This window comes from Caloenas nicobarica, chromosome 1 (assembly GCF_036013445.1).
Source record: "Caloenas nicobarica isolate bCalNic1 chromosome 1, bCalNic1.hap1, whole genome shotgun sequence".
Classification (NCBI taxonomy): Eukaryota; Metazoa; Chordata; class Aves; order Columbiformes; family Columbidae; genus Caloenas; species Caloenas nicobarica.
Window position 1 is genome coordinate 69,598,566 of NC_088245.1, and position 27,628 is coordinate 69,626,193.

Here is a 27,628-nt window from a genome sequence, read left to right on the forward strand (position 1 = left end):
CATTGCAGAGAGGCAAGGGTTAAATAGGCAGGAGGATGTCCATGGTGGATAGAGTTCTGCATTGACACCATCTATTTGGAGACAAACCAAAGCTTGCTAGCAAATTATCTTGCAAGCTACTTTCCTTTATGGAAAAAAACCCCACCTTGTAATATTTAAGGAGAGTAACAGCAGTGAATATAGAAAGGTAAGAGCATATAGAAGTTTACCTACACTATCACTGAATTTAAAATTAAATATATACTTTCAAAATGACAGGAAAAAAGCTTTCCACTAAGTTCTGCAAGACTTCTGGGGCATGTTTTTGGTTATCAGTCACATCTACAGTAAATTGCTGTATGATGTCTTGCTAAGTATCTGGCAACTTGTTATGCCATATACCCATTTCAGTAGTGAAAGATGGCATCTTGCTGTACTGTTTGTGAAGTATGTTTACCTGGAAGAAAAACGATACAACAAAGTAAGTTTATTTTGTTAGCTTTTACATATTACTGGAAATTGAAAGTTTATTGCATTATTTTAGGTGTGAGAAGAACATGTTTTCATGTTTTGTTTTGGTTTGTGAACGTTTTTAGAATGCAGTAAGACTGTACAAAATTGTGAAGGAATAAGTACCAAATGAGATCGTATTCAATTATATTAGAATAATCTCGGTTAATATATGAGTATTGTATGTACCTTATACCTTGATGTCCTTAATTCATGAGCTTGTATTAACAGTGTTGTAATGTTTAGTTTACCCTTGGGTTTTTCTTTACTAGTAGGCTTCTATTTATTTTTCAGAGTACTATTTGAGTACATTTTCAACAGCTGGTAGATTATTTCTTTGAAAGGTTGCTGATCTGGTACAAAATTTAACAGTTCAGCTTTTGTTTTTTCATGTAAGCAGGTAGAGAATTATTTTGGCTTTTTAGACAGGCTTGTTCTGCCTCATATGCAGATGGTAAGTGGGAAGGGGAAGCACTTGTTTAGGATTCTGCTTGCTTAAAAGTTGTGCTAATACTGCAGAACAACATGTGAGGAGCCATTTTTATTGAGAAGCTGTAAAAGCTCTCTTTCACATCCTCAGAGCAATCCACAAAAAAATAAAATTTTGCATGGCTGATATTGTGTGGCTACAGAAGGTTTTTTTCGTATATTATGCAAGGAGGACACTTCTGAAGAGCCAGATGCACTGTGGTGTTAATTCTCATTTTTCTGACTAAAAATTTGCAGGCAAACTGTTTTCATTATTAGTATGAGCCACTAGTTTCTAATAGTGCTATTACTTGTGATATAAGATGCTTTTCCAAATATTGGAATGTCTAAGTCCTGCTGATATATTTTAAAAACAAGGCTGTCATACAAGGCCAGAGTTGAATATGCTTCCTCTCTCATCTCCGTCTTGTTTCTATATTCATCTGTACTTACTGTTCAGTCACCTGTATCTGCTCTAATGCATAACAGGGAAATTTCTGTTGTTTGGTTTATAATATTAAAACACATTTTTCCTTTTGTTTAATTGGATACTCTTGTTGACACTGTAGACAAGTTTAAACAGCAGCAACAACAAAAAAAGCATTAAGGAAATGACTTTTGTTGGGATGGGAGTAAGACTTAAGAGATATGCAGGAGAATGGTGTGTTAGTATGTGAACTTACTAGTGCATAAAATAAGAGAAGAAAAAACACACCTGTACCTAAACTTTGTGTTGTCTTCTTTTTCTCCCTATCCTGTTCTCAAAGGAAAGAAAAGTCTAACAATGCAAATACTATTACTACTTTTAAATGCATTTACATTTATCTTTCAACTTGAATTCACTGATTAGTGGTTGCAAACTTGTGAAGCCTGAAGTCAAGCTTTTGTTTTCTGTTTTGTTTTTGTGGGGGGTTTTGCTCGTTCATTAGGGTGGGGTTTTTGTTGTTTTGTTTGGGTTTTTTTAAGTTGGACTGTTAACAAGTAGTGTTGTTTAAATTCCTGAGAATTACTTTAGAAGCTTGGCTTTTGCAAGAAGTTCTTGTTAGTAAGATAATGTTTCCTGAACTAGTTTTGGACTAATGTGTCAAATATTTCTTTTAGTTCTGAACAAGATAAGGAAGAATGGATAAAGGTAAATTCATCTATATTCTTTATTTTATAAACACTTTTCCACTGAAGCAATCAAAAAAGTAATATTCATGTTCTCTAGCTGTAGCTTCCTTCAGCTAATTAATAGTTGGTCAGAACGCAGAGTCCATTAGAAATGTAATATCTTTGAGGAATTTCTCCACTGTTTCCTTAGGCGCTTCAGAATACCATAGAAGCTTTTCAGCAGAGGAATGAAACTTTCAGAAATGCTATTGCTAAAGAATATGAAGACATGCCTGTTGAGGTTTCTGTAAGTTGCTGCTATTCCTTTGTAACCTTCCTAGTACCCATGTTGTTCTTCAATAACTGGAAAAAGCTTGGCAGAAACTTTGTTTTCAAGTTTATCATTCTTATAGCAGAGGAATTACAAAGCAGTCATCTTGCTGGTAGTTGTTTTTCTTTATGATGCCAAATCTTATAAACAAGCCTCTTTTTTTTTTCTTGAAATGTATAACAGAGTACCCTTTCGGTGATGCATAATGATTTTTTGACTGGGTTCTTTGTTATTTCTTGTATAGATTTCAAAATGCATTTTCAGCTGTGTTTTGCCATTTCCTTTGCAGAGGAAGAGGATAACTATTTTCTCTATTTAAAGTACCGCACAACTTTTTATACTGGCTTTTTTTTTTTTTTTTTCCTCTCCCATCCTTTCCCTGCCCTTTGGCAGAATGCTGAGCTTGGGAAGAGAGCACCGAGGTGGATACGAGACAACGAAGTAACCATGTGCATGAAATGCAAGGAGCCCTTTAATGCCCTGACAAGGAGACGGCACCACTGCCGAGCATGTGGACATGTAAGTGCAGAACCTCAGGTGCTGTAGCTGGGGAGCGGGCTTGGGAATGGGTCTGAGCATCTGCTTGACTTCTGGGGGCTGCTTGTTGTGCTGTAGAGTTCGTAGCTGCACTTGTGGCTGAAAGGAGAAGCTGTGTATAGCGTACCACAAAGGTTCCTCTGTCTGCTTTAGTTGGCATGGGAAATGTGGAAGTAATTTGGAGTGGTAGAAGATGTGTGTTTGTGTAAAATGTCCCAAGGCCCTGGATATACAACATGCTTATTTCTGAGTGGCCTCCACTGATCTCAACAGTTTCAAGACTCACTACAAGAGCTTCCCCTCACTACAAGAAAGACATTGAAGTGCTGGAGTGAGTTCAGAGAAAGGCAATGAAGCTGGTGAGGGGTCTGGAGCACAAGTGTGATGAGGAGCAGCTGAGGGAACTGGGGCTGTTCAGCCTGGAGAAAAGGAGGCTGAGGGGAGACCTGATCACTGTCTGCAACTACCTGAAAGGAGGTTGTAGCATGGAGGGTGTTGGTCTCTTCTCCAAGCAACAAACAATAGGGCAAGAGAAAATGGCTTCAAGTTGTGCCAGGGGAGGTTTAGATTGGATATTAGGAAAAATATCTTCAAGGAAAGTGCTTCAGGCGCTGGAACGGGCTGCCCAGGCAAGTGGTGGAGTCACCATCCCTGGGAATGTTTAAAAGACACGCAGATGAGGTTCTTAGGGACATGGTTTAGTGCCAGTGTTAGGTTAATGATCTTGAATGTCTCTACCAACAAAAATAATTCTATTATTCATTCTATTCTATGATTCTAAGACCATATTAAGCTGACATAAACCAGCGTTATCCCTGGTAGCACTGGCTGCCTCTGCTTACCATTCTGCTATCTCCTCTCTTCTCATCCCAAGAAGCTTGTGAAACCCTGCAGTTTTTCTTTGGGTTACCTTGAGGCTGTTCCCAGCTGGGTTCAGCATCAGGGAAGGAGAGAAGGCTGGGATGGGGAAGAGAGTATTACTGCTGCATTCCGTGTATAATGCTACGGTAACATATGCCACTTCAAAAGCAACCATGAAATACAGGATGTATCAAAAAGATGGACCAAATTTGAAAATTTGAAATCACTGTATCTCTCTGCAACCAGGAACCACCCATGAATGAAACACTTACCACTTGAAAGGGCGGGACATAGTGTTTCAAATGAATTGTTTGTAAATTTGTGTGTAATTGTAACACGTTGCCATTGTGAAATATACTGCTTTGTAATCAGATCCATCTTTTTGAAACACCCTGTAGTGGAATGACTTGAGAGTGCTTTAGTTGCCGTCCAGCAGCTATGCCTTTCTCCAGCAGATGGTAGTGCAAGCTCAGGTTTAATATTTGTCTTGCAGGTTGTCTTGCATGATTTCTTCCTAATGTTTTCATGTGGTGTGAAGACTTACTGCATTCATAATGCTGGTTTTGTGCTTTGCAAGACACTAGAGACATTTTCAGAAGCTCTGAATTATTCATTATATACTTGTAATCTGTTTTTTTTTCTAGATCATTCTGTCTTAAAACTCCTTCGTTAATCTTAAGATCATACGCTTCCTTTTTTTTCTCCCTTTTGTTTAGACTCCTAAGTACTTCCCTTTATTATAGTTCACATCTCCTTCCACTTCGATTTTAAACATATTTTCATGGGAATTAATTTGGATCAGTGATAGTGTCTTCCCAGCATTAACTAATTGGAAATACTTAACTAGTATTCTCAAGAGATACTAGTTGAAGGTAGTGATCTAGATTAATACTGCAGAGCCCTGGTCCACAGTAAAAATTTGTTGAGGTGTTTGAGTGGTTCAGATCCATTTGTTTACCTTTCTTTCTTGAAATAACTGCACTCATGCTTTTCGTGTAGGGCCTCTCTTTCCCCTGAAAGAACATTTCTGTGGAAAAATATTTGTAGTGAAAGAACTTCTCTCAGATCTTCTTGCATTTCAGTTTTCTGTATCTGTTTTGTGAAAAGACAAAAGCCAGTGTGACACTGGTTTATGCTGTGTACTCAGCAGCAGATTCTGAAACTGTAAATTTAATATTTCTTAGGTTAAAAAATTAACCATTTCTAGTTTTATTAATTTTTTAATCATCAAAAGTGCATCTCAGTTCTACATTTCTGAAGTTATGTAGAAAACCAAATAAGTGTACCTTTTCAGACTGACATCTAAACAAACTGGATGATTTTCTTCCAGCAGCATGGTTTGTGCTATATTCTGGTTCTATTTTTTAACCTACAGATATAAGTGAAAGCCTAATGTGATTTTATACAAAGTTCCCACCAGGTAAGTAGTAAAAAGCACTTCTAGTTAAGAAGCCGTGGCACAAATTTGGAAAAACCGTTCTTTTCAATTAAGTTACTGTTGACATAACAATCACCACAAAGCAATTATCTATCTTGTTTTGTATAATTAAACAAATATTACTAATTAGATATAATAATATTAATGTTAAATTCTGTTTTCATAAAGTTTTATAAAGACTTACATTTCATATATTTGCTTATATTTTTTTGTTTGTAAGGTTGTTTGCTGGAAATGTTCTGATTATAAGGCACATCTTGAATATGACGGCAATAAATTGAACAAAGTCTGTAAGGACTGCTATCATGTTATAATCGGTTGTACAGACAGTGAAGAAAAGAAGAAGAAAGGCATCTTAGAGGTATGTAATTTAAAAACACTATGTGCAGAGTTGCAAACAATTTCAGTAGGTGAAAAATAGTAGCATTCTTGCAGGGTTGTTTTCTGTTTGAGAAACAGTACATGGACTAAATTCATCCTATCCAATAGATTTTTTGTTTTCACCATTCATCTTTTACAATGCTACTTTGTTTCTGACAACTTTTTTTTAAAGGGGAAATTATGAAACTTAGCTTGTTTGCTTCTTTCCAGTTAAAACATTAACTTTCCTTATAAATCTTCAGTTTTCTTCTTCTGCACTTAAGCTATCATAGCAACAAAACCCACTGCTACTACAACGATTCTTGAAAACATAAACCCAAACTGAAAAACTGGGGATGGAGGAGAAGGGGAATGGGGGAGAATTTTGCTGTTCAGAGTCTGTGTAGTTACTGTTTTGATCAGTGTATACAACAGACCTTTAAGTCATCAAGTTACTCTCAGCCTTTGACATCTAAAAAGTCAAGGTCTCAATTAGACAACAAAGACCTATGTTTCTCTTATGATTAAGGGGAGAAATAGGCATCTTACAATTGCAATTAACCATGACGTTTCTTAAATCCCCCTTTATAGGCCTTTTTAAAATGCCTGACTGATATTAGAGAAATATCATCCTAACTTTGTCAAGACATATTTATCTTGGGATGTAGCAGAGAAGGAGTGACCCTTGAGCTGAAGACCAACAGAAAAAGAACGCAAAAATAAGATGCAGATTGTAATTCCATATACAGTTCATAATCCATGTTGCCTTGAATACACTTGACTACGGTCTCTTAAATGAGAAAGAGTAAGGAGCATAGGACTCCACTAGCTTACCTTATGGTCAAGAGACTGGTGTTTCTTGGCATGATGGCTTTTTTAAGGCAGATGAAGGAGCTATAGAGTCTCCTGGAAATGTCTGTCTGCGTGCTGAATCTCATGACAACGGAGTAGTTGGTACCATGTTGCAGCATCCAGACAGCATCACCACTGGGGCAGGAAAAAAAATGGATGCAAGGAAATATTAACACATAATCATTTTGTGTTCTTTCTGTTCTTCTCAGGATCACTATTTATCCCAAGTAGCATGTCACTCTGTCTTCAGATTTTAAGCAATTCACCTAATTTTTCTCTAGGATTAGTGCTTGCATTCTGTTATTCTTAGAAATGTGTTTGCATCTGATCCTGTCATAATATTTTGATTGCCAAAATAGAGTCGTTATCATATTGGCTAGTTAGTAGCACTTGCATGCCTAACATGATGTTATCTTATAAATAAGATATTGTTGTAGATACTAAGATACAGAGAAAGGCTACCTGTGGTGGCGAAATGAGATTTAGAGTGATCTAGAAGTGTATAATCCAAAATTACTGATGAAAGAAGGAATCGATTACATATGTGATGAGGGAGTACACGTTGTGATTATATGTATGCATTATATAAATATTCTGCATAAATCCAGTCCTTAACTTGGTATTTGCTTAAGCTGTTTTGCAGATGTTATCTAAGATTTTATATGAATGGTGATGTATTTCAGCTTTTCTGTTCTATGTGTTTTTAGTCTTTTTAAAATGAAGTTTATTTTCCTTTTTATGTTTTATACTGTCTCCTAGATTGAATCTGCGGAAGTCTCTGGAAATAGTGTCATATGTAGCTTTCTTCAGTACATGGAAAAATCAAAGCCCTGGCAGAAAGCATGGTGTGTTATACCTAAACAAGAAGCTCTTGTGCTCTATATGTATGGTGCTCCACAGGTATGTACCGAGAAAATGGAAAATATTTTAGTAATTACTGTCCCTGACATCTGAGGAAGAGAAGTCAAATGGCTTGGGAATGGAGGAAGGACCCAAGTGTTTTTGCCAACCTGTATAGTAAACAAGAGGTAGTGGGCAGATTAGTTGGCTGTTCTTAATCAAGAACTTCTCCTTCTTAGGATGTTAAAGCTCTGGCTACAATTCCACTTCTGGGCTACACAGTAGATGACACTCCAAGAAGTGCCGACCTCCCGCACAGCTTCAAACTGACCCAGTCTAAGTCTGTGCACAGTTTTGCTGCGGACAATGAGGAACTAAAACAGAAATGGCTAAAAGTTATCCATTTAGCTGTCAAAGGTGAGACGCCAGAATGTCAAAATGAACTGCAAGTGAATTTAGAAGAGCAACCTGAATCTTCTAAAATGTCTGAATGCTGAAGCTCAAGAACACACGTGGTATTTTTAAGAGATTTCAGTTGAATTTGTGGTTAACCCTTGTGTTAACCTTTCTTTGCTCAATCAAGGAAGAAAAAAAAAAAAAAGAAAGAAAAAAAAGAAAGAAACAAACTTCTTACTACCGTACACATCTTAGCACTTTATGTTTGGGAAAAATTCTGGTCTTTCTAGGGATCTTTTTCTTATATTTATGTTCTGTCAATAAGTGATGTACAGGTCCATTTCAGAGACTTTTTAAAAAATGTGAATGCTATTAAAATGCGTACTAACTTTACTGTACTATTTGTTGTGATGCAAATTTTTTCGAAAATCCAGTTGCTCTTTGGTTAGTGTTTGCTACTTTCATTAAGAACGCAAATATTGAAGCTTCCTACTTACATGTTAGGACTTGCAACAGGATGAAAGATATACCTCCACATTGCCAAAATAGATCTGTAGTTAAATATCCAGGGACAGTTTGGTTTAATGTATGTAGTTTATAGATGGAATTCCACAGATCTGTACATATGTTGTATTCACTTGTCTCTTTTTAATTAATGCAAATTGCTTTCACAGGTATATTGGCTTTTAAAATTTCAATTTATCAAGGAAACAATCTAATGATTTTTCAATCTAGACGAATACCTAAAATATGAGAAAACAATATATAATATATGTACAGTATTAAAAATGTACAATACTTGATTTTTGCTTTGATTTTCATGATACTGGGTTCCTATTAGTGAATAATTTATTTAAAAAGCATGTTTTCTATTTGAAATTAAACACAGTCCTAAATTAACAAATACTGTTCAGTGATTTGTTTTAATAGCAGACATTTAATGGTCTTGATATTTTTATGCATTAAAAGCATAGCAGTAATGTAAGTGGCATGCAATGGACAAATACGTTCAAGTTATGCTTAAAAGACTAGTTGCCTTTCTTAGGTATCCCATCACCGTTCTCTTTTAGGAGTGCAGTAGTTCATTACTCAAATGCAGTATGTGGTCTGGAAAAGCAGCAGATTCTAGTAACCTTCTGGGAACCTGTATTTTTGCTCTTACGGTTACTGGAACAAAATAAAATTTGAACTTTAAAAGTTTTAATTTTTGCAGAAGATTAGATACTGTAATATTTATTACAACAGTCTTCAAGGATTACTGTTGTAAAGTGGAGCCTGCTTTATACAAATCTAGTATGAGGTCTGAGCCTGCAAATCTCAAGTTGCATTAACTGACATTATTTGCATTCTGCTGTGGGAGTGAAGACTTGTTGGCTTTACAGTATTAAGTCCATTATAAACTTCCATTGCTATTAGGCTTTTTATAAAAAATGGCAAACGACCTCCCTAAAATTTTTACTGTAACATCCTTGGATGAAATATGATAAATTCAGAGGCAGCGATTGACTATCAAGTAGACAATTAAAATCACTGCCATCTGTCCTTTCCTGACCCATCAAAGGAAGGAAAAAGGTACCTTGTGCAATCAACTTGTCGTAAGAACATTCAAGAGTCTTCTCAATATAACTGCAATGTGTATTTTAAATCACATCAAGCTGAAGAGCTCAGGTTCAAGTCCAGTTTTATTAGTAACATGGGGGCAGATTTAAATTGTTGCTTTTTTATAATGAGATTTCCAGACAAAGTATTAATTGAACTCCCACTTTACTCTTTTTGTGACATGATAGGGGGAAAAATATTTAGCACTTAAAGGATTGTTAAAGTAACCTCTGTTTTTAGTGTATCATTCTTCGGTAAAAAGAATGTCCCTCAACTTCATGTTAATGGGCTGGATTTTGCTCTCATCTGCACAAATCCAAAATCTACCATGGATTTTAGGCTTCGAAGCTTTAAACTAGTGTTAGTAATTTTCAGGACATGGCATTGTAGAGTACTAACTCTACAGCTGACTTCGTGCATGTCATTTCTGAATTATTCTTTGGGTGCTCCATGTGTCCAGGTCATTCTGCACGTAACCCTAGTATTACTTTTATCTGATGTGCAAGCTCTTCTGTAATTCTCTAAGAGATTTAAAGTTATTTCTACTGTCGGCTGTATTTATCTTTATTTATGGGCAGCTCAAGTCCATATGGATTCATGTTGGTGAGTACCATCAAATTGTTGCCTGGGTCTCCCTAGCTAGTATGTGTTGTCTTGTGTATACCTTGGTGAGGGATGGGGTAACATTCAGGTAAGCAAGAACAACTCTCCATGGCTTTCTGACACAGTCATCTCCTGAAAGTGGGTATCTTCTAAAAGAGTCTCAAGTGCAATCGTGGGATCTGGAGAGGATCATCTTACAACATCCTAATGTATAGAAACATTGTCTCCCATGGTCAAGTGGTTGAGTGTAAGGGGAGAAGTTGCCTTAAAGGAGTCCCCAGATAAGACTGACTGAGCTACTCTGAAAATAATGCAATGGTATGACTGCAGTCATGTAATACGTTCTGTTTTCTAAGCTCCTGCAAACTTAATTCTGAGCCAAGTAGGAAGACCTATTCCAGATAAATGATTAGAGAAATGGTTAGAAGCAGCAATTTCTCAGCTGCTTTATTGTTTATAGTGGTATTGAGTATCTGAAGCAGCTTGAGTGATTTCAGCATCTCCCAGACGAAGCCCTACATTTGGGCATAAAAATTTTGAGATGGAGTTAGTATTGGGAGTTATTTATTTGGATGTTAGCCTCATGTTTGCTCTCAGCCATTAAAGTTTATATAGCAGGGGATATTTTATTTACCCTAGTGCAAACTATTTCATGTTCCCATAATCATTTGTTTGGTTAGAATTGTTCTCTTCTGAGTCAGAATATCTTGGAACTGAAATGTATGGTTCTTGTGTGTATATTGTAGGAAAAGCACGTACCATCAACGTTAAAGGAGATCAGAAGATGGAGAAGCTGCTTATAGATTTAACCACCCTGTTTTACTCCACTTTCCACAGACAACCCCCCCCTTACAGCATCTAAAACTTTAAATTGTAAATTCTGACCACAGAGGAACAAATTCAAAGTAGTAACTGCTGTGGCTCAAGTATCGTGACCAAAGCAGTCAAATTAAAACCATAATTATAATAAGGGATAGGTTGTTCCCATTTCAGCTGTTAAATTTTTTTTTTAACGGCATTAAACATATATTAGCATAAAGCTGTGTGTGTAAGGTATAAACTATAACTAAGCATTCATTCATAATACATGAATGTATGTGAATGGCTCTGCTGAATTATTTAAGGTTTGCAATTCTTGTGCTCAAGAAATGCTTGTTTCTCACTTTAAAAATGATCAGTCTTCCATGCAATGTAAAGCAAATCAAAAGTTGTTTTGTGCGTTTTTATCTGTGTTCAACCAGAACAATGGTTTAATTTTATCATTAATATGTTTTTTAAAAATTATTCATGTTTCCCCTATCATGGAAAAATAGTGTATTGTGACATCTGCATGTTTGCACCATTCTTCTAGATCCTCTAAAAATGGTTTTCTGGTGTCACGTACTCCTGCTTTGTTGAAGAGCTGCTGTAAAATCGATAGCATCTAGTACTTTCAAATCCCTTTACACTGAGTAGTTTGGTTTATTCCAAAATGTATTTCATTTTTATGTACAGAATAGATATTGAGAATACAAAACATTCTCCTCTATTGGGAGTAGAATATTAAACCACTTTAAATGTATTTAATAAATAGTGGCACCTTTTTATGCAAACCATCTCAAAGTGCTTTATAAATCACCTCAAAGATGCTAAATCCGTCTGATAGAAAAGAGGGCTTTTATTCTTCTTATTGTTAAATTACAGATGAAGCCAAGGCACTGATTAAATGTAGAAAAAATACACTAGCACCTGAGTAAATTTTAGATGAGGTTATAGAAGTATGCTCTAAGGAGTTCCAAGTGGAGTCAGCAGGAAAAAAAAAAAAAAAGTTATATGTAAATTCGTGGGAAAGATTTGGAAACACTTGACAGGTTCTTTGGGTTTTGTTGTTTTCTTGTTTGTGTTTTGTTTGTTGGTCGTTTTTTGTTTTCTTAACCTACATAACCACATAGCTAGTATAAAAACTGGTCAGCTTTTCATTTCAAAACAAGAATAAATAAAATGAACAGAGGGCAGTTGTTCTCAATACTGAAGGAGAGGCTTTCAAGAGAGAAATAAACATTCCATGTAGAAATAATTCTAAGCAATAAAAAAGGAGTTTTCTCCATAAATGTATTTACAGATCTTTAGCTGGTATAAACTAGCGGAGACCTGCTGGAGCTATTATACCCTCAGTGATTTAAATTAATGTACAATCTGCCTTACATGATATAAAGACACTTGTAGAAAATCAAGATTTCACCAGTTTGAGAGCTGCTTACTTACTATGTCTCATCTGGAATCATAGCGCTCATTGAACTTCAGACAGGTTTCGGTTGGAGATAATTGATATAGAGGAGAATGTAAGCAGCTTGAAATACATATCCCAGAATAAATGACTGGAGAAATAATTTCATGACAGAACTGACTATCCTGAAGATAAATCCGTTGGTGAAATGGGCATCATTCTTAGTCTGTGGTGTACTGTTATTTGAAATCTGAAATGAAATGTATGGAGTTAAGTTTTTTATTTCCAGTCTCTGGCCCTGTTGGTATGAGGAATTTACCTGCCTGGTTCTGGTCCCTGGGACTGTAGTGATGTTCCTTGGATAGGAGTTTTAATCCGCTAGTCAGATTGTTTCCTAAATCCTTTTCCTTTAACAGAACGTAAAATTAACTTAATGATTGTATATGTTTGTAAATATACACATATGTGTGTGTATATGTATATAAGTGTATTTATGTATTTGAGACTATAATTCAGGTGACCTGTTTTCAAGCAGTATTTTACAATCAATAAATGCACTATGCTGCATTCAAGATATAATGTATATTGACTGTGTTGAGTATGCTTTTCAGAGGAAAAAAATGAGAGAAGCAGATATACTTTTGTGGCATGTTTACTATTTCAGCCTAATTACACACACACAAAAAGACCCAACACGCTAAATTCAGTAAGGCATTCAATCTGCTTTCTTTAAAACTTTGGGATTAAATTTCTTCCCAGACTTCAACTATGGCATTTGGCTTTCACCCCTTCCTCTTCCTAGCACAAGTGAAGGTAGAACGTGGTTTTTCTCTACTAAAATCTTCAAGCAGATTTCTGTGAATAAAACATGTTTTCCACTGTATAACACCAATCTACTCCAGCTTATAGTTCATCCTTGTAGATTCATTAACTATTTATGGTAAAAACATTTAGAAAAGGCGGAACTATGTCAAAGCATTTTTAGATGTATGTGCCCTAGGATTTTTAAGAAAGATGTTAAATTTGTTGCCTATAGGGAACAGTTTGCAATAGAAGTATTGGTTTTTTTTTTCTATTAGCATGTTTTGTATTCTGAAGCCCTCAATGTGGATTAATACATTTAATTTTAGTGGGAACTGGATCAGCTGTAATGTTTGACATCAGAATTATAGGCTATACATGTTAATTCTCCTTCATTATGGAAACAATTTTAATTGCAAAAATACTTAAAAAAAATACCAATATTTGGAAGAGGTGTAAATTTGTTCTGGCTTTGCAATAACGTGAAGAATATTAAAAAGGTGAAACATAAATGCCATTGTAAGTTGTGCAAACGTAAGTGGTCATTTTTATGGTCAAAAAATACAGGAATGTAAAAAAATCTGAAGATATTGTATATATTTTCTGTAATATATGTATATTGGGTCATAAGGTGGGTGGAGAATTGTACAAATTAAGCACTTTAATTCCTGTTGAGTACTGAAATTTGTATCCTGTAAAATAAAAGCATCATTAAATAAGTATTGCTTGTTGACTTTTTGTCCACCTACTGTGTACTTTGCTAATGAAATCTTTAAACTGTGTTTCCAATTATGTGTGACCATCTGTTTTGAAACATTGGTAGCTAATTTGCTGAAATGCTGGTTATGCACAAGTACTGCTAAGTTGGTGGGAGATAGATCCTGAGTAAAGGGCTGTATATAATGCTGTGACACCTTAGACTGGGAAAAGATGCAGTCCTTCACAGTTCATATCCATATTTCTATAATGAGAATAATGTTCTCCCATGTGACTAGGACGTTAGGAGAGTACTTGAGGGGTTTCTTCATTGCCACCCCGATAGAAAAGTGGAGAAAGAAAGGGACGTGTTCAGTGCAGCCCCATATCATTCTTAGTATAACTCAAGTGCTGCTCTGAACAAAAGGATGAAACAAAACATTGAGCAGCTGTTCAGCACCATCTCTCGTGCACTGAATACAAGTGGTGCTGCAAAGCAAAAATGATCAGGTAATTAGATGGATCATGAACCTCAGCACAGGCAACTTCCGTTCTTTAAATTCATCTGCTAGCTAAGCACACGTTCAGTTTATGGAAGTGCCACTTAAACTGCAGCTACTCCTTTTTCTAAGTGTCCTGTAACAGAACCATTTTCAGTTGCCTCCAGTTTCCATCATTTGTACACAGTAAACCTGTTATGATTGTATCTTATTCATTCTTGGTCTTCTGCAGGTACAGAATGCACAATGGTGCAGAAAAGACATATATAGAGAAATACAGAGAGGAGAATTTACTGTATTGCTTGTTAGTTCTTGTTGCGTACAAGAATTTTGTTCAGTTTCTTTTTCTTCTCTTTGTGAATACCGTAAGCAGATTAGTATTTGAAATAAGTACTGATGAAGCAAAGAAAGTAATGCTTCCCTCTCCGTTTACATAATTTTTTCCACTAATTTTTCTGTTTTGTTTTCCCTGTGATTAACTCTGTTCCAAAACCACTATTTTCCTCATTAAACACAATGCAATGCCTTCTACATGGAAACAAAAATAATAGAATTTACCTTAAAATGTGCTTTAATTAGAAAACACAATTATAAAATTCAAACCACGGGAAATCTGTCATCACAGCTCCTACTTAATTCGTTCCTATCAGCAGGTTTAATCAGCACTGAGATATTTCTAGCAAATTGCCTAGGAGCCCATCCAACTACCGGGTTCGTAAGTAAGTGGTAGGTGGCATCTCCTCTGGCTCTCCCTAAGAGCCTGACAAATTCTGCCTCATTACCACAGAATTGTTCCTGGCATTGCGTGAGCTTCCTGACATGAGAGAAATGGCACGCCTGCCTTCGGTAAACACAAAATTTGGAGCTTGTTTGCTGTAAAGAAACTGCTCTGGAGGTTCCTGTGGTGTGTCTAATGAGCAAGTGGAGCGATCCTTATGATTGTGACCATTTTGTTGTGGAGCCGCTCACCCTCTGCCTCCTTGGCCCTGACCACTAGGCAGCTGTGACGATATTAAGCCTCATCACACCTGGTTCATGTGGTAAATCAGGATACACTCAGCTGAGTTTATTTGCTTGAGGTCTGCCCCATGTCTGTGTTGCTAATTTTTGTCTATGTCTCAAAAACATAATGCTCTGGTGCCATGAGCAAGATGTACTACCTGCTCTCTATCTCAAACTCATTTATCTATTTGTATTACAGCATATTTTTCAAATTACCATAATTTAAAGTCTTAAGTTATGAAGAATCCATCACATACAAGGGTAAGTTTTCCAGTTGTTAGCTACACTCCCTGTAGTTTGGGTTGGTTTGTTTATTTGTTTTAATGATTCTTATCTCTAGTCCAACTTCAAGTAGCCTCCAACTATCAGGATCTTATCAAGAGAATTCATTAAGAATTTCAACCACCAAATTTCAGTATATTTTTGTTCACTAAACGAAGAAAATCTCTGCTGTCAGAAGCATGGAATAGAGCCTTAGCTAAGAATCTAGGGTAAGACTTAGTGGGCTGCAGATAGATTTCTACATCCCGAAAGTTCTTCACATTAGTTTTACTGAATACCACCCTACTTGGAGATTCCAGAGGTTTCTGGAAACAGAAATTGTCTTGAGAGCGGAATCCAGGATTACACTCTCTTTCTTTGGTCTCTTGTAGCCTCACATTCCCTTCTGCCCCTTCCTACCCCTGTCTCAGAGCCAGGCAGTTGCAGAACTTGTGTGGGGAACACCTGGGAATGAACCTTCTCTTGGATCCGCTGAACACTCAACTTGCATCTCTGACTTCATGAGCTTTTGTTCTAAAGGCTGGATGTTTTGTGTTCTCTTCTTTTGAACATGTTTCAGCATACTATGCCAAACTCAGTTTTCCAAACTCTAGGTAAGGGTCCCTGCTTTAGAGAAATGCACAAGAAAACATGTATTATCAAAATAAAAAATTAAAAAATGTTCCTCTTGGCATATTATTTTATCTTTAAAAGACCACAGGAGATAGCCTTATTTAAAGTACTGGATCCAGAAGTAGGAGGTACAAGCTCAACTCTTCCTGAATATCAGCACGTTTTGGTTGGGGTGAGGTTTGGTTGGGGTAAGGTTTTTTTCTTTTCCTGTGTAGCTGTATTGCCTCAGCTGAATGCTAAGTGTGCATTTAGTTTTCCAATTAAAAAGTTCCTTTCTTGGTAGCAGACAGGAGGTTATTGCCTTTATTCCCAAAACCCAGGTCCTTTAAAGTAAAAAGTCTTCACCTTAAAACTGGACTGCAAAACACTGGAGTGTTACTGTTGTGTTTGTTATTCCAATAAATCTGACCACCCCACCTGCCAGGTGGAGCACTGTTGTACTGCAGCTCAGAACGATAGAGAGATCATTTTCACCTCCAGCCAAAGCTTTTACCTCTGTTACCCTTGTAAGAAACGCTGATGTCTTACAAACACCAGAGTGCTCAGGCTTTGTTACTGATTGATGAACTTTGACTGTTGTTTGCCCTGTGGCTCTTCCCCTCTGTGCTCTGCCCCTTCCTTGACTTGAAACCTGCTTTCAGTTTTGCAAGCATGATTATGAAAAATTGTGTAACACCTCAAACATTCGATGAATTTAGATAAATAACTTCCCTGTGGACAGAGTGAGAAAATATAAGGAACTCTCAGTTATTTAGTCCATCATACTCTCCAGCAAAGTTGCATCCCTGCACCAGGATTATTTTGTTTTGCTAGAGATGAGATCTCAGCCCAGGTAACACATAACTCGGGGATTCCTATCAGCACTGTGACCTTCTTGGCAGCGAGCTGAAGGGTGTAGGAGAGCTTGCTTTGGCAGTTCAGCAGAGTCCCTGGACTATGGATTTGAAACCTCTGATTTCTGCTTCTTCTGGAAAAAAGAGCAAGGTTTAGCAATCCATCAGCTTGGGAAATCTCTGTAGAACATCCAAATGAAGGGTCATTTCGTCAAAGGATTTCAGGAATTTATTTGTCTCAGCTTCTAACGGTGTTCACTGTGTAGACATCTAGTGTAAGTGCTATGAGAACATGTTACATCTGTGATGAGGTCGCTCTGAAGAACACAAGAACACCATTCAATTTGGCTTCACATAAAAATCAGGCTTTGCCAGACCCATGTAATCACTGTACTGCACGATTTCAAAGGGCGACACTAGCAAGGAATAACTTACAGAAGTATTTTGCTAATGGTTTTTGTGCAGCACAAAGTAGTATGATTATGTATGCAGTGCAAACACTATGTTACATACTTGATACATTTTAGTACAGTAATCACATGTTTCTTTCTGCAAACAAATAAAATGGCAAGGAAATATGCTTTACTGAGGTGCTAGTTTGTGGTCTCCTTGTCTGGCATAATCTAAACAGCAAATGACTTGTCCACTACTGTCAGTATGTCAACATAAAGAGACTCCAGCTATCCGAGCAAAACCAGAAGCAGATGATGCAAAACTATAAAGAAATTCATATCACGGAGAAGAAAGACTGGAAATTTTGTTCTCTTGACTTCGAACATAAAACCGAGGCAGCTTATAATGAAATTAGAAGATGACAAATTTAAAACTGACACCGAATTGGGTTATTTGCACTGTGCATAATTAGATCATGAAATTTACTGTCACAGGATGTCATTGGGGCCAAGAATTTAGCGTGATGGGACAAAAAAGCCCTATTACATGGCAAATAAAGCAATCTTGTTTCCAGTAACATAAAATGGAAGAAATATTGAACTGTCTACTTCAGGTCTTACAGCAATATCAAAATTATTTAACACACATTTTGGAATCAGAAGATCTTATTCCTCTATTTTTATGTTTTCCCCAGAAAGCTGATGCTGGATGGTCTTAGAGATGAGATTCTGAGGTAGATAGGTATCAGGTCAGATTCAGTGTGGCAGCTCCTGCTTCCTCATGTCAATTAACATTTAGTAAATAACCAGTCTGACTACTACTGCTTTTTATCAGGTCTTTGATGTTTCTTGCTCAGCAGAACATAGGTTGGCCATGGAAAATTAAAGCTACAGTTGACCACTGCTTGTTAAAATGTTGACTGCTTTGGCACTGTCCTCAACTGGGCTGAGGTAAGTGCTGGAGTTTCTAAGTTGGTGCAGGACATCATAGCAGAGGCACTTCTGGTTCTCACTGTTCAGCCAGAAATGTACAATGCATTCAACCTTGCATTCTGATGTTTCTTAGTCTTATATCTTCTTTAGTACTTTCTTCCTGCTTTCCTTCATTAATTCACTTCCTCCCTCTGCACTGTGCTTCTCCATTTGAATATATCCAGCCCTTGACAGGCCTTTCAACATCTCTGCTGGGCAGGCTACATTATCTCAACTTGGTTCAGGAACTGATATTTGCTCTGTATAATTCTTGAAATATTATACTGATAAAATTCTAAGAATAGCCATAATGGGACAGACTAAAGGGCAAGTACACATGGTGCTTCTGCATGAGACTGGTCCCAGCTTCCAAACATTGTCAGCCCAGAAACATTCAGAACTAGATTTGATTCCTACATACCTATTTATTTATATGCCATACATTTCTGTTCCTTACCCTTAAACACCTCTTGAATCAATTTAAACTTTTATGGTCTACAACATCCTTTGGCAAGGAGCTCAACAGGCCACCCATGAGGGGCTACTGTCTTTGCTTTGTTCTGACCTGGCTCCTTCTAGTTTCATTAGATGCTCCCCAAATACTTGTATTGGAAGGGAGAGCAAACAAAACTGATGCTCTTCCATCTGCTCCAGGCTGCTAATGATTACAAAGACCTCTAACCCTCCCTGCCCTTTGCCATTTCTTTTGTAGAGTGAAGACTCCTAGCTTGCTTAGTTGGTCTTGAAACTGAAGCTGTTCCACACCTTTCATCATCCTTGCTGTCCCTCTCTGACCCCTTTTCCAGTTCTACATTCTTTCCAAGCTGACCCACTTCTGGTCTAAATTAAAACAGAAAACAGGTTGCACTTTTTGCATTTCACAGTGGTGTCCACGAGGTCATCTGGCAAAATGAAAGCAGCAAGACAAGAGAATCACACAGAGAAATAAGCTGGTGTTATCTATCTACTTTAGGTGCCAGCAGCTTCTATTCGGATGACCTTTTTAAAATTTCTTTTTCTTCCAGGGACTCAAGGAAGGAGAGGAGACAAGACTCGATGCTAGACAGGGAATGGCAAACCCTTTAGAAAGACTTTTTGCTGTGTCAGGTGTACAATGCAAGGAACTTTCACCATTGTCCTGGAAGCTGGAGAGGCAGATGCTGAATGGCATCCTGGTATTGATGATCTCTGAGAGCAATAGGCTCCAGCACACTGAAAGCCAATGGATGAAACTACTGGAAAATCATGCCTGTGTGGCTATGACAAGAACTCCTCATCAATAAGTCATTCAGGACCTTCTTCACAAAGTTTTACATGTATTACCTCTTTCTCTCTGTGCTGAATACACAAACATTTGAGTGTTAGAATTTGCTTAGCCATCTTTAGGCTTTTATTACAAAATATTAGTCCTCTGACAAGCAGTGTGAAATCTCCTGGGTAAGAACAAGAAACTTTGTTGTAAAGATATATAGATAAGAACATATTTCCTTTGTATGTTCTTTCCTTCAACATCTGAGGGTTTCAAGACATGAAGATTGGAAGAGGTTAACTTGCATAAAATACGAATGAAAAATCTAATATCCTCCAGAACTTGAAACTTTCAGAAGCATTTTTACTTTGTTAGCTTACAAGAAAAGATAAAGCCAGAATTCAGTTCTGTGCTAGCATATTCATAATTTATCTTTGAGAAAATGCATTCAAGGGAAAAACATTTAGAGATCAGACAGCCTATTTGTTATGATCTCACATCACAAGTCATCCTCTAGTTTCATTCTATCTTCTTGTATAATGCAGCTGAGTATTAGGTCTCCCTTAGTTTCCCACTTCCCAAGCCCTGCCAGACACCTCAACCAAACCTACAATTGTGCATCTGAGTTATAAAAATTTCACATTCAGAGATTTGCAGTGAAAACAAAAATATCCACAAAAAAGCAAACAGAATAAATATAGCTGTTTTAAATGTGTGCATTGTAATTCTCAATATGTGAACAGAAACGGGAGAAGGTTATTTTTGCTGCACCGTTTGTAGGACCAGATCTTCTATGGTTCTTTTCCATCCTTGAAGAGACCACCATAATGCTTCCTCACTGTCCCCAGCAGTTTTATTTTCCTGCTCTGTTGGCTTTGTGACACCAGATGCTGACAAAGTCCAGCAATTTGCCATTTAGCGCCTTTCCTCGCTGTATTCAGGCAGCAGCACCACCACACCTGGTGAAGCAGTGGTGAGGGCAGTGAGGACACACAGTTGGTTGTTTCCTGCTTTTCAAGGGTTTTCAAAACATAGTGCCGTGAATAAATGTGGGCACCCCATGCTGCTGGCTGCCAACTACCTCCAGCAGGCACCCCGGGCAACCAAGAGTCTGTCTGCCCCACACGGGCTGCCTGTGGTGCCTCAACTCGCCAGCTGGACTGCTACTGGTGATCCTCAGAGGGGATCAGCTTCATCATGCCAAAAAAGAGAATAAAACCTAGGAATGGCTTGTAATACAAGACTACAGAGACTGTGCTGTCTGATCTGGGGGTGTTGATTGACGGCCAACTGAACATGAGCCAGCAGTGTGCTCAGGTGGCCAAAAAGGCCAAGAGCATCCTGGCTTGTATCAGGAATAGTGTGGCCAACAGGACTAGAGAAGAGATTGTGCCACTGTACTCGGCACTGGTGAGGCCCCACCTTGAATCCTGTGTTCAGTTTTGGGCCCCTCACCACAGAAAAGACACTGAGGTGCTGGAGAGAGTGCAGAGAAGGGCAACGAGGCTGGTGAGGGGCCTGGAGCACAAGTCTGATGAGGAGCGGCTGAGGGAGCTGGGGCTGTTCAGCCTGGAGAAAAGGAGGCTGAGGGGAGACCTGATCGCTGTCTGCAACCACCTGAAAGGAGGTTGTAGCATGGAGGGTGTTGGTGTCTTCTCCCAAGTAGCAAGTGATAGGATGAGAGGAAATAGCCTCAAGTTGCACCAGGGAAGGTTCAGATTAGATACTAGGAAAAATTTCTTCACGGAAAAGCTTGTCAGGCACTGGAACAGGCTGCCCAGGGAAGTGGTGGAGTCACCATCCCTGGAGGTGTTCAAAAGATGTATAGATGAGGTTCTTAGAGACACGGTTTAGTGCTAGATTTAGGTTATGGTTGGACTCGATGATCTTAATGGTCTCTTCCACCCAAAATGATTCCATGACCTCCAAATGCCTTCGGCCCCCTGGGCGCTCCCCAAGCCAGAGGGCGCCCTCAGGGTCTCCCCCTGCACTACAACTCCCATGATGCCCGGCGGCGTTCGCGGCCGCGCTGCGCCCGGCGGGCGCGCACAGCCTGCTGGGAGCCGCGCCGTGCGCGGGGGCCGGCTCCAATGGCGGCAGGCGCAGGGGGCGGCTGACGGGAGCCGTTGCCCGTCGCGCCCATTCATCGCCAACGCCTTCCCCGGCCGTTGCCCTCCCCGCGCCGCTATGGAGGCGCTGATCCCCGTCATTAACAAGCTGCAGGATGTGTTCAACACGGTGGGGGCCGACATCATCCAGCTGCCGCAGATCGTGGTGGTGGGCACGCAGGTGAGGTGAGGCGGGGCGGGGCGGCGGGGCAGGCCAGGCCGAGGCGGGGGAGCGGGCGGTGCCGGCCCTCACCGCCCTGAGGGCAAAGTCGAGGCGTCCGTCGCGCCTCGGGTGCTGCTGACCCGCGGACGCCTCCTCCAAGGGCAAGGGGGGGACGCCCTTGGCTGCTCGCGTTCCCCCCCACTCCATTCCCTCCCTGGGCTCCTGCGGTTTGAACGGCCGAGGAGCTCTCGAGGGCGGCCGGGACGGCCCGTCTCTCCCTCTCCCGTGGCCCCGCGTCGGTCCCCCGGACCAGGGGGCCGTTTACCGGCCCTGTGCTTCAGCGTGACCGCCATCGCCAGTCGGTGGCTTCCCTACCGTGACAGCCGCCGTGAAGTGGGGGCTGAGCAAATAAAAGGAGTGATGCGGTAGCGGAACGGCACCTCGCGGGCCGTGGGTCGTTTTCCCTCGCTGCGAGTTCTGCCGTTTCGACCTCGTTATCGTAGCTGATGGATGATGACGGGGGGCGAAGGTGAGAGGCGAAACCAGCCGGTGTTGGCTGTGACAGTTACAACATGTGCGCCTCAGCCCGATAGTGCTGCTGCTGGGCCCGAAGGTAGCTCAGACCTCTTTGCATCTGTTCAGCAAAACTTGTGGCAGCAGAACGTGTGTGACTAGAACTGCAGCAGTCCTCAGGCAATTGAAAACGAAACGTTGAACACAACTAAAACTGGAAGTTAATGCATCTCTCTTTTTGTTTCTGTGAAATTAACAGTGTTTATTGGACATGTGATGTTACTTGACAATAGCCTGCCTACCTCAAACAGTAGTGCCAGCTACTTTGCAGCCAGATATTTCATTATGTGACTTCAAACACACGAGCTATATGTTAAACTTGCACATTGCTGAAGCATGGAATAGGTGTGCTCAATGCCAGCTACAGTGTCCAACTGGTTGTGAGGCAACCAGCTGTCACTGTGTTTTACAATATAAATCAGATAAGATTCACAGAATCACAGAATGTTAGGGATTGGAAGGGACCTCGAAAGATCATCTAGTCCAATCCTCCTGCCAGAGCAGGAACACCTAGGTGAGGTTACACAGGAAGGCGTCCAGGACTCCACAACCTCCCTGGGTAGCCTGTTCCAGTGTTCCGTCACCCTCACTGAGAAGAAGTTTCTTCTCAGATTTAAGTGGAACCTCTTGTGTTCCAGCTTGAACCCGTTACCCCTTGTCTTACTGTTGGTTGTCACCGAGAAGAGCCTGGCTCCATCCTCGTGACACCCACCCTTTATATATTTATAAACATTGATGAGGTCACCCCTCAGTCTCCTCTTCTCCAAGCTAAAGAGACCCAGCTCGCTCAGCCTTTCCTCATAAGGGAGATGCTCCACTCCCTTAATCATCTTTGTTGCCCTGTGCTGGACTCTCTCCCGCAGTTCCCTGTCCTTCTTGAACTGAGGGGCCCAGAACTGGACACAATATTCCAGATGAGGTCTCACCAGGGCAGAGTAGAGGGGAAGGAGAACCTCTCTCGACCTACTAACCACTCCCCTTCTAATACACCCCAGGATGCCATTGGCCTTCTTGGCCACAAGGGCACAGTGCTGGCTCATGGTCATCCTGCTGTCCACCAGGACCCCCAGGTCCCTTTCCCCTACACTGCTCTCTAATAGGTCATTCCCCAACCTATACTGGAACCTGGGGTTGTTCCTGCCCAGATGCAAGACTCTACATTTTCCCTTGTTATATTTCATTAAATTTTTCCCCGCCCAACTCTCTAGCCTGTCCAGATCTCGCTGGATGGCAGCACAGCCCTCTGGCTTGTCAGCCACTCCTCCCAGCTTGGTGTCATCAGCAAACTTGCTGATAGTACACTCAATTCCCTCATCCAAGTCGTTGATGAATATATTGAATAGTATTGGTCCCAGAACTGACCCTTGAGGCACTCCACTAGATACAGGCCTCCAACCAGACTCCGCCCCATTGACCACGACTCTCTGGCTTCTTTCCTTCAGCCAGTTCACAGTCCACCTCACTACCCGATCATCCAGTCCACACTTCCTCAGTTTTGCCGTGAGGACGCTGTGGGAGACTGTGTCAAATGCTTTACTGAAGTCAAGGTAGACCACATTCACTGCTCTGCCCTTGTCAATCCACCTTGTTACGTCTTCATAAAAGGCTATGAGGTTGGTCAAACACGACTTCCCCTTGGTGAAGCCATGTTGACTGCCCCTGATGACCCTCTTATCCTTGATATGTCTTAAGATGGCACCAAGGATAAGGCGTTCCATCACTTTCCCAGGGATGGAGGTGAGGCTGACCGGTCTATAGTTGCCCGGGTCTTCCTTCTTGCCCTTTTTGAAGACCGGAGTGACATTTGCTTTCCTCCAGTCCTCAGGCACCTCTCCCATTTCCCAAGACTTGGCAAAGATGATGGAGAGTGGTCCAGCAACGACTTCAGCCAGCTCCTTCAGCACCCGCAGATGCATCCCATCTGGACCCATGGATTTATGGATATGCAGATTGCTTAACTGGTCCCTAAACCAGTCCTCATCAACTAAGACAAACTCCTCCATTGCCCTGCCTTCCTTTGGGGCCTCAGGGGTACGGGGCTCCTCAGGACAGCCTCCGGCAGAGTAGACAGAGACAAAGAAGGCATTCAGTAATTCTGCCTTCTCTGTATCTTCTGTCACCAGGGCACCCACCTCATACATCAGTGGGCCTACATTGCCTCTGGTGTTAGTTTTATCTGCCATGTATTTGAAGAAGCTCTTTCTGTTGTCCTTGACCCCTCTTGCCAGGTTTAACTCTAAGGAGGCCTTAGCTTTCCTAGTTGCCTCCCTACATCCTCTGACAACAGCCTTATATTCTTCCCAAGTGGCCAGCCCCTCCTTCCATGATTTGTAAACTCTCCTCTTCCACTTGAGTTTGCCCAGCAGTTCCCTGTTTAACCACGCAGGTCTCCTGGCTCCCTTCCTTTACTTCCTGCGCGTTGGGATGCTCTGATCTTGAGCTTGGTAGAAGCAGTCCCTGAATGTTAACCAACTATCTTGGGCCCCTTTACCTTCAAGAAGCCTTGCCCACGGGATTTCCTCCAGCAATTGTTTGAACAGGCCAAAGTTGGCCCTGCTAAAGTCCAGGGTTGCAATTCTGCTCGGTATTCTGCTCCCGCCACATGAGATTCTGAACTCCACCATCTCATGGTCACTGCAACCAAGGCAGCCCTCCACCTTTACTGCTTCAACCAGACCCTCCTTGTTAGCGAGGACAAGATCCAGCAGCGCACCTCTCCTAGTCGGCTCCTTTATATCAGCCACTTTGTAAAATAGATTTAAAATATTTGAATAGTTCTTTTTTTCCCTGTTTTTGTTTGCTGCTTTTTTTGTTTTACTTTAGTTCTGCATCAGAAAGTGCATGGCAGAGGTGTGGCATTTTTCTATGTAAAATTAATAAAGTTATTTTCTGTTTCACTTTATGAAGTGCATCGAAGTGGCACTTTTAAAATTATCATCCTTTTAAACAACTTTGTCCTACTTAACTTTTCATGTGTACAGTAGGTACTGAGCTGAGACAGTATTGACTTTCATTTGACTTCAGTAGCCTACCCATCAGTATTAATATCCATACAGTGCTGTATTCAGTATATTCATTAAAACACTTGAATAAGTATGATATTTCTTAGCATGCCAGAAAAAAGTCCTTTAGGGACTCTGTGAAAATATATAGCAACATGTCTAGCAATCTGTGGGTGGTTTTTTTGTGGTTTTGTTTTGTTTTGTTTTTGTGAGGGGGGTTGCTGTGGGTTTTTTTTTTTTTTTTTTTTAGTCGTGGTTGTTGAAAGAAATAACTGTCTTTACTGACATGATAATTCTGCAGATGGTTATTTTATGCAATTAGTCTTAAAATAATTTAAATAAAATTTTGTTATTTTATTCATTTGTAGATGTCTCAAATATGGCCTTAGATCTGATGTTTTCAGATATTTTTGGTTAACTGATGTGTGGCCTTTAAGTTTGTTCACAGGTTTGGTTGTGGGTTTTTTTTGTAGTCTACTGGCATGTGCAGGTATCTTTGAATACTTTTCACAAACAATTTTGAATTTTGCACCTCCATTTTTCTTTGTAGGAAACAAATGCTACCAGTTAAGATTTCTGTAACTCTGTTAATTGATTTATGCTTTTTTTTTCCCTTCCAGTTTACCTATTGCTGTTTTTAAATGACCTTTACATATGCAGCAAGGAGGAAAAAAAAAGCCTTTTAAAGTAGTTTTTGCTGTTTATTTTTTTCACTTCTGTATCTCTTATCTACCCTTTTATTGTTTTGTGCTTGTGTATTTCTTCAGTTCTCATTTATTTCTCCTTCTGTACATCAAGTTATTTCTTTTCTAGAGTATGTAGAACTAGGAACTGCTTACAATCCTTAATTTAGCTTTGGGTGTTTTCTGTTTCCCATGTCCCTTCGTTGATTCTAGTAGAGACATTATGGTGAAATTCATCTAACAACTAATGAAATTCATGGTGAGATTTTTAAATGACCTTTCAGGTGTATGTTTGCTCAGTCTTCAGTTAGTCCCTTTTTGGGACTTTAAATAGGGAGATGCAGTTTACAGTATTTAACATAGATTGTTCTGTTGGATGTTTCCATCCAAAAGAACTGTTTTGTTAGCCTCTGTGATTAGCTCACAGATGAGCATGACATTTATTTTTTTTGGTTTCTGTTTCGATTAAGTATCATGTTTGGTATTTCAATGCTAAACCAATTGTTGTTGCCAGGGAGGAAGGTTTCTTGATCTGAGATAACAGCCTGAGTATTTGAATATGTATAACTATATTCTGTTAGACTAAACAGTTAGGATGGTAATTTGGCTGTTAAGAAGATGACAGCAATGGGAAGCTAATGTACGGTCCTGTCTTCTGGGATGAGGAGAAGAATCCAGTGGCTGCTGTATCAAAGCATCTGGTTTGAGAGAGTCTAGCACTGTGGTCTTAAACTTCAGATGCTCTACAGAGCTTCTGTGACCTTTCTCTGTCAAGGAAGGTCAGGGGAACAGAAATTTAAGCCACTTCACCTTATTCAGTTTATTCAATGTATCCTACATTGTGTTGTCAAAAAGCCAGTTTTTAGTGGTAGAAACTCCAGCTTGTACCAAGCAACCAGGAAAAAACCCCATGCCAAGCTCAACATGGGGATATCTTCCTCCCTCCTCTCTTGGGTTTGTGGGGGGGGTGCGTGTGTTTGGTTTATTTCTTTGGACCAGTAATCTTGCTGGGAATTTCAAGCAGATGCAAAAAGACATTTGTATCTACATTTGTAGAATGGGATATAATTAGAAAATAGCTTCAGTGCTGGCTCTGCTGGCTGGGGAGAGCTTGGTTTTTCTCCCAAATATTTTGCAAACTTCCTGATGTGGTTTTTTGTTTGGTTTGATATCTGGCATTTACTGTATCTGGTTGTGGACATAACTGTTTTCCTTTTTGCCATCCCTTCCTCCTGTTAAATCATGATTTGACTGTTCTGGTGTCTGTTTCAGGCAAGCAGCAAAGTAACTCTGACATTAATTAGCTGTTTACATTTACCAGACGTAATACAGTGTTGCTGCTGAGGTTATACAGAGCAAACAAGATTTGGCATTCTGCATTTCTTTTCTCTGATGGGCCCTCTCAGTTTCTGAACAGTGATGATTTTTAGGTCCCGAAGGCTTATATGATTGGAAGGATGGCAGTTTCACTGTGTCTATGTGCAGACTTTATGTGAATTAAAATAAAATTATTGGTCTAATAACCGTGATTCTGCCTTTAATCTCTACATATTTTTGATAATGAAAACAATATTAATCATCTTTTAAATTAAAATACTGATTTTATTGTTTGCAAATACCCAATTATTTTGGAAGAGTGAAGAGAATACACAGTTGTAGAAGGATATGAAAGAAATGGGTTTGTGTGT

At 39.7% G+C, this 27,628-nt stretch overlaps 2 protein-coding genes across 7 annotated transcripts in view; both read left to right on the forward strand.

Moving 5' to 3' along the window:
- The window catches only part of FGD4 (FYVE, RhoGEF and PH domain containing 4), a 116,401-nt gene extending 102,830 nt beyond the window's left edge, over positions 1 to 13,571 (forward strand). For all 3 annotated transcript variants that reach the window (XM_065629005.1, XM_065628996.1, XM_065629013.1), the window contains exons 12-17: positions 2,059 to 2,089; positions 2,261 to 2,356; positions 2,774 to 2,899; positions 5,437 to 5,577; positions 7,188 to 7,328; positions 7,508 to 13,571. In XM_065629005.1, the coding sequence (XP_065485077.1) occupies positions 2,059 to 2,089; positions 2,261 to 2,356; positions 2,774 to 2,899; positions 5,437 to 5,577; positions 7,188 to 7,328; positions 7,508 to 7,765 (793 nt within the window). In that variant the 3' untranslated portion in view covers positions 7,766 to 13,571. The remainder of the gene's footprint in view (positions 1 to 2,058; positions 2,090 to 2,260; positions 2,357 to 2,773; positions 2,900 to 5,436; positions 5,578 to 7,187; positions 7,329 to 7,507) is intronic.
- A 7,920-nt stretch (positions 13,572 to 21,491) lies between these two features.
- DNM1L (dynamin 1 like) overlaps positions 21,492 to 27,628 on the forward strand; it is a 42,393-nt gene continuing 36,256 nt past the window's right edge. For all 4 annotated transcript variants that reach the window (XM_065631651.1, XM_065631668.1, XM_065631661.1 and 1 more), the window contains exon 1: positions 21,492 to 21,700. In XM_065631651.1, the coding sequence (XP_065487723.1) occupies positions 21,599 to 21,700 (102 nt within the window). In that variant the 5' untranslated portion in view covers positions 21,492 to 21,598. The remainder of the gene's footprint in view (positions 21,701 to 27,628) is intronic.